Genomic DNA, 7,740 nt, shown 5'->3' on the forward strand with positions numbered 1-7,740 from the left:
CCCCTGGCTTCCACCCCCTTCCCCCTCTGCCCGATCCCTCCACTGGCTTCCATCCCCTACCCCCCTCTGCCTGATCCCTGCACTGGCTTCCAATTGCCCAAGGAATACAATTCTAAATATTAACAACGACTTACAAAGCCATCCACAACTCTGCCCCCGGATATATCTCAGATTTTTATATCGTAAAGCGCTGCGCAAACTGCGCTATATAAATCCTGAATAATAATAATAATAATATTGGACAGCTCAGTCTGAGGTGTCAGTCAGACAAAGCAAGCCTCAAAGCAGGCAGCTTCCGTTGTGCTATCTCTTCCAGCAAATGTTTGCTGGAAAGCATTTGAAGTTCACTGATTAATTTTGCTTTTTGTCATGGTGTTGCCCTAAAAACAATGGGTCCCTCGGCCTTTTAGTACATCAAGAAGTTTATGAGCTCCTCGGCCTCCCAATTTAGCATGAAAACCGCCGTTTTGCAGTCATGTGGTTTGGTGGTGGTGGTGGTGGGGATTTAGGAGTCATTGGTGAAGCTGCACGGTTTGTAATCTTGTTTGCTGGGCGAGATGTTTGCTCTAATGTTTGTACAAATTGACAGATTGTTTCTCGCGGCTCTGAGTAAACAAAGCCGGAGATACCGCCTGGCATCCTGCCTGGGTCAGCGGGCACGCTGGCAGCTCCAGAACCATCATTAGTCCCGGTTATCTGAGTGACCTTTGTGAAGGAAAATGTCAGAATATTTCAGGACACAGGACAAGCAATGTTTGCTCCATTTGTCTCCTCTCTGGGTGACCTCATAGATACATATTTCAACATTTCAGATTATCTGTGAGGTTTAGCATTACTTCCACCATGAATACAAAACCTAAGGGGTCCTTGATTTGAAGGAACATTACACTTTTAGCGTATTTCTCCTTTTTGGGCCGAGCACGGCTGTTTTAAGTTATATTGACTGGAAATGCAATGCCAGATAGATCTTCATTGCATGGTCTGCCCCAAGCTGCATATCCTCTCTGCCGGTGTTTGCCTGTCCCGCATCTCCCATATACGAAAAGCCAAAAGCCTTCGCTACAAAGCACACATGCAGCTTGATAACCATGATGACCATAACCATGGTCTTTCATTGCAGTTAGAGGATTTTAGTATGCACATGTACAGATCTTGCAGTGCAGGTTTGGAACAGTGTTTAACCTTCAAATGTGGAAGAAGGAGGCTGCAAAGGACAGGTAAGAGCAATGGAAATCATACCATCCTGCTACTGTAGCCACCCATCCATCCACTGGCTCAGATGCAGACTAATTACGGAGCCATTTATCCAACTATCCACCCAGAGCCTCCTATAGATACACCCTAAATATAGAGCCACCAATCCAACTGTCCATCCAGAGCATCCTATAGATACATCCTAAATAAAGAGCCACCAATCCAACTGTCCATCCAGAGCCTCCTATAGATACATCCTCAATATAGAGCCATCAATCCAACTGTCCATCCAGAGCCTCCTATAGATACATCCTCAATATAGAGCCATCAATCCAACTGTCCATCCAGAGCCTCCTATAGATACATCCTCAATATAGAGCCATCAATCCAACTGTCCATCCAGAGCCTCCTATAGATACATCCTCAATATAGAGCCATCAATCCAACTGTCCATCCAGAGCCTCCTATAGATACATCCTCAATATAGAGCCATCAATCCAACTGTCCATCCAGAGCCTCCTATAGATACATCCTCAATATAGAGCCATCAATCCAACTGTCCATCCAGAGCCTCCTATAGATACATCCTCAATATAGAGCCATCAATCCAACTGTCCATCCAGAGCCTCCTATAGATACATCCTCAATATAGAGCCATCAATCCAACTGTCCATCCAGAGCCTCCTATAGATACATCCTCAATATAGAGCCATCAATCCAACTGTCCATCCAGAGCCTCCTATAGATACATCCTCAATATAGAGCCATCAATCCAACTGTCCATCCAGAGCCTCCTATAGATACATCCTCAATATAGAGCCATCAATCCAACTGTCCATCCAGAGCCTCCTATAGATACATCCTCAATATAGAGCCATCAATCCAACTGTCCATCCAGAGCCTCCTATAGATACATCCTCAATATAGAGCCATCAATCCAACTGTCCATCCAGAGCCTCCTATAGATACATCCTCAATATAGAGCCATCAATCCAACTGTCCATCCAGAGCCTCCTATAGATACATCCTCAATATAGAGCCATCAATCCAACTGTCCATCCAGAGCCTCCTATAGATACATCCTCAATATAGAGCCATCAATCCAACTGTCCATCCAGAGCCTCCTATAGATACATCCTCAATATAGAGCCATCAATCCAACTGTCCATCCAGAGCCTCCTATAGATACATCCTCAATATAGAGCCATCAATCCAACTGTCCATCCAGAGCCTCCTATAGATACATCCTCAATATAGAGCCATCAATCCAACTGTCCATCCAGAGCCTCCTATAGATACATCCTAAATATAGAGCCATGTATCCAACTGTCCATACAGAGCCTCCTATAGATACATCCTAAATATGAAGCCATCAATCCAACTGTCCATCCAGAGCCTCCTATAGATACATCCTAAATATATAGAGCCACCAATCCAACTGTCTATCCAGAGCCTCCTATAGATACATCCTAAATATATAGAGCCATATGTCCAACTGTCCATCCAGAGCCTCCTATAGATACATCCTAAATATATAGAGCCATATGTCCAACTGTCCATCCAGAGCCTCCTATAGATACATCCTAAATATAGAGCCATTTATCCAACAATCCATCCAGAGCCTCCTATAGATACATCTGCAATATAGAGCCATCAATCCAACTGTCCATCCAGAGCCTCCTATAGATACATCCTAAATATAGAGCCATTTATCCAACTGTCCATAAAAGGACTGCTGGATTATAGTACAGATTTAGCCTATATACACATAATGACATTTATCCAACTGTTCCCCAGACACAAAAAGTAATTAAAGCCCATCTCTGGGCAAAACCCAACACTTTGCTCCACCGACCACTAACCCATTCAGTTTTTTTGGAGTATTTTGCAGTCACCTAAGCGCACCATCCGGGTCCCTCGCTGGTGCCATTTCTAGGCGCGGGGAACCAGTAACCCAGCACTGCAGATATGCTAGCATGACAGCCACCCTGTGCATTGAAGGAGAGAGACTGGAACATCACATGACTGCAGATTTATGTGAGTAATATGGGCATTTCGATGCAGAAGAGCAGCCTGGAGTTCAGCTTTAAAGTTATAACCCCTCATGAGTGAAATACGGGGTGTATCCCAGATGCTTGACTATGGTGTTAACTGTGTGGCTTTAGAACTTTCTGAGTGCCTGACCCAGAACAAGTAACAATTATGCACATCAGGGAAGTCCTTGTCTGAATATTTGGTCCAGGTCAATGACTACCGATATTGAAGAAACCAATATTGAAGAAACCGATATTGATGAAAAAGATCTCCAGCCATGGTTCAGTAACAGCCCCCACTGTGTTTCCTGGCGACAGGTTTATTTCACAGTGAATACAAAGCCAAATCCTTATACAGGTGTCACCAGATGAGGTTGAAATATTTCCCGTCACCTCCTGTTCTTATGACAGCTCTAAAATAGATTCTCCATTACTTTCTGTCTTGACAACAATGGTCACCTAGACCTATAGAGAGGGAGTTGTCTCCAATGAAGAGGGTGCTGTCTCCGATGGAGAGGGTGGTGACACCAATGAAGAGGGTGCTGACTCCGATGGAGAGGGTGGTGTCACCGATGGGACAGCAATGAAAACCTGTCCGATTCCACATTCTATTAAAAACTAAAAACAGTTTTGACTTTACAGAAACCTTAAATCTTATCTTAATCCTTCACTTACTTGTATCAATTAACAAAACGAAGGTGTTCAACGTAAACCAAATGGCTGACTATATATATATGGCGGTCCTTTAACCTCCCTGGCAGTATGATTTTTTTCTTTCCTTTTTTCATTCTATTTTTTTTCAGTTTTTTTTTTAAACTTTTGAATCTCCCTCCAGTTCCGCCCCCCTGCTACGCGGACGCTCGCCAGGGACGGAACCAGGAAGACGGATGCCGGCATCGGCCGGAAGACGGATGCCGGCATCGGCCGGAAGACACAGCACGGCTCAAGGGACAAGGTAAGAGACGCTCTGTGTATTCCGGAGTGTGACTTGGGGGTTACCGATTATTGTACAGAGAATTAACCGCGAGCCACACTCGGGAATACCGCAGGTTAACATCCCTTCCAACAAACATTTCTTGAGATACAGAGCTTATTGGCATTGGTCATATGAGAACTCTAGAAAGAGTTGCACATCTTACCTGTACAAATTGTTCAATAGCCCCCACGTCCAGGCAGGTGTAATTCTGGAGGAAACCAAGTTTGGCGAGCTGGAACTTATCCCGGGAATTGGCTTCGGCTTGTTTCTCTAGAATCTGGAACATCATGGCACCCATGAAGAGGTATGTGAAATAGCCCAGGGATAGGGCGACTGTCAGCATGGTGTGCTGGCTGCAGAGGAACACCTGACACATGGCTGAAGCTTTTTAGACCGCAGAGAAGGCTTATCTCGGCAACCGAACCATCCAGTGTGCAGCCGTTGGTGTTCACCAAAGTATGATGACCTGTTATGTTATCTCATATTTGTAAGGAATGGCGCTCCATCTTGGTGGGTTGTCAGACAAGAGGACATCATTCCCATCTTCAGAAGTTGGGGGTACAAGTTGTGAAGCTCCTTTCAAACTTGTAATAAGTTTTGTTGATGAAGAACCGGGACTGTGATTTGTTAATCATCTGGCCTCAGGCACCGAGGTCCATATCTGTCCTTGTCTTTTTTTGTTTGGATTGACAATCTGGAGAAGTTAGTGTGTTCCTGGTAATGGATCATCTGCCTGGGAAGATAACACGTCTTCCACATCACCCAACTCACAAGGAAGCTGGTTAATCTTTAGCTATGAAAAGTCATGGCATATAGACCGGCTTAGGGGGAAAAGCCACAGAAGAGGCTCAATACAAATAGTCACATTGGAGCTTTTGATAGATGTGACATTTCAGTTCCAGATAATTTTGTGGATAAACAAACCGCGGCTCTCTTTTAAAACAGAACTCCAGGCAAACAGCTAAATACACAGATAAAATACATCAGACAACACAGCCATGTTCGGCAGGGAAGGAGACCTCTGCTGCAGTTAATCAACCCTTTCAGGTCTTGCCCATGCCCCAAGCCTGTGATTGGACAGTGAAAGGAGAAGCAGCCGACTAGTGAACTCACCTGTCAAAAGTGAAAAATAGTGTCGGTATTGGTGAGTTGTTTCAATGAGAATTTCTTTGAAAGTACATTGAGGGAAATGTATCAAAAGTGGAGCAGACAAAATCTGGAGCAGCTATGCATGGCAACCAATCAGCTCCGGCTCCATGTTCCCTCGTGGCACAACCGGTCAGAGGAAATCTCCCTCTGACCGTCAGTTCCGGTACAGTGGAAGGTATCAGAGCATTTGGGCGAGTATGAGTACTCACCCAAATACTTAATATCGGCACCCATACTAGTATCGGTGCATCCCTAATAATCAGGATCGAATCATTCTGAGATAAGGCTCAATTCACAGAGCTAACCCATCAGGAGAAGTCTCTGGGGGGGAATTCATAAAAACTGGAGCAGACAAAATCTGGAGCAGCTGTGCATGGCAACCAATCAGCACCTCTCTTTCATTTTCAAACCTTAACTGAACAAACTGAAGAGAGAAACCGATATATAATGCATGATGCTGCGAGTTGCGGTAAGACGTACCTTACCACAGTGCAGTGATGTTCATGTAGTGCATCTGTAAAATAGATGTACAATAGATTTTGCATCTCTTCTGGCATTGTCCTGTTGCACAGGACCTGTTTAGGGCTCTGGAACATGAACTCAAATACATTGTGCTGCTGACAGCGATTACTCACTTTGGGGTGATGTATGGACGGTATCACTGGCGGGTGATGTGTTGTTTCAAGGACACTTTGTGATGCGCTAGGAAGCGCCTCACCCTCCAGAGGGAGGGGATGTCCATTGAGGACTCGCAAAACAAATGGCAAACGCACTGATCAATTTGTTACCAGCATTACAGCAAGGTGCACATGGAAGGGCTTAATACAGTACAACAGAAAAAGTTTCTCAGCACACTCACCAGCCAGCATGCAAAAAAAACTTGTCTCACCGCTAAGGTTTTAAACAGAGGTTTGGATACACGTCTAGATGGAGACTCTCATAGTTTAGAGTTAGGACCGCACTGTATAGAGGGGCCTTGGCGAGGCGAGGCGGCTTTCACATTTTCTGCAGAAGACGTGTATCTAAACCTCTGTTTATAACCTTAGCGGTGAGACAAGTTTTTTTTGCATGCTGGCTGGTGAGTGTGCTGGGAACCTTTTTCTGGCTGGTCTGAGTATTTCACTGGTGGTCTACTGGGATTTTCACGCATAACCATCTCTTAGGTTTACAGTGAATGGTCCGAAAAAGAGAAAATATCCATTGAGCACAGTTGTGTGGATGAAAATGCTTTGTTGATGTCAGAGGAGAATGGGCAGGCTGGTTCGAGATGATAGAAAGGCAACAGTAACTCCAATAACCCCTTGTTACATCCGCGGTACGCAGAATACCATCTCTGAATGCACAACACATCCAAACTTGAATCAGATGGGCTACAGCAGCAGAAGACCACACCATCGTTTAAACGCCATGGCCTACGTGAATATTGTTGCTGACCATGTCCATAACTTTAGTAGACTTGTGCGCCGTCAAAAAATTTGTTCCGTTTAGTTTCATTCCGGAATAGCCGTTATTTCGTATTTCGTAATTCGTATCCGAAACTCAATTCGGATTCGTACGAAATACGGATATTTGTTAGTTTCGGCACATTTTCGTAACTTTACGAACATTCGTTATGATGAAGTTAAAAAGACAAAAATACCTTTGTTAATATTGGAGTCGATGTGGTAGTTGTTTTTGTATCTGAAATACAGATTCCGTATTCGAATTTCGTATTTCGGAAAAACTACCATCAACTCCAATATAAATGTACTTTGCTTTTTAACTTCAATATAACGAATGTTCGTAACGGAACGAAAATACGTCAACGGAATTTCGTATTTCCTGCCTTTGTATTGTAATGCAACCCTCAGCAGCAGCGGATCCGTATTTTGGATTAAAAAAAAAAATCTTGTCATGTTGTTCAACCTCATTTACAGGGGTAATAATAGTTCCTGTTTCAAAGAAATTCGGATCCGAAATTCGTTAACGGAATTTCGTATTTCGGATATAATTCGGAAACTGCAATTCGGATTTCGTATGCTTACGAATCTACGAATTTCAGGAAAATTCGTACGAATTTCGATTCGTAACGAAACGAATCGCACATGTCTAACCTTTAGGACTACAGTGTACCCATCTTCTGATGGCTACTTCCAGCAGGATAATGCACCATGTCACAAAGCTCACATAATCTTAATCATCTGGTTTCTTGAACATGATAATGAGCTCACTGGGCTCCAATGGCCTCCACAGTCACCAGATCTCGATCCAATAGAGCACCTTTGGGATGTGGTGGAACGAGAGATTCGTATCATGGATGTGCAGTCGACAAATCTTCAGCAACTGTGTGATGCTATCATGTCACTGTGGACCAAAATATCTGAGGAATGTTTCCAGCATCTGTTGAAT

General features: G+C 43.9%; 1 protein-coding gene across 1 annotated transcript in view; it reads right to left on the reverse strand.

Moving 5' to 3' along the window:
- The window catches only part of LOC108789275 (potassium channel subfamily K member 16-like), a 12,573-nt gene extending 7,994 nt beyond the window's left edge, over positions 1–4,579 (reverse strand). The window contains exon 1 of the mRNA XM_018559244.1: positions 4,367–4,579. Coding sequence (XP_018414746.1) covers positions 4,367–4,579 — 213 coding nt within the window. The remainder of the gene's footprint in view (positions 1–4,366) is intronic.
- Between the last annotated feature and the right edge of the window lie 3,161 nt (positions 4,580–7,740).

The sequence above is a fragment of the Nanorana parkeri genome, unplaced genomic scaffold (assembly GCF_000935625.1).
Source record: "Nanorana parkeri isolate BGI_ZX_2015 unplaced genomic scaffold, ASM93562v1 scaffold385, whole genome shotgun sequence".
NCBI lineage: Eukaryota > Metazoa > Chordata > Amphibia > Anura > Dicroglossidae > Nanorana > Nanorana parkeri.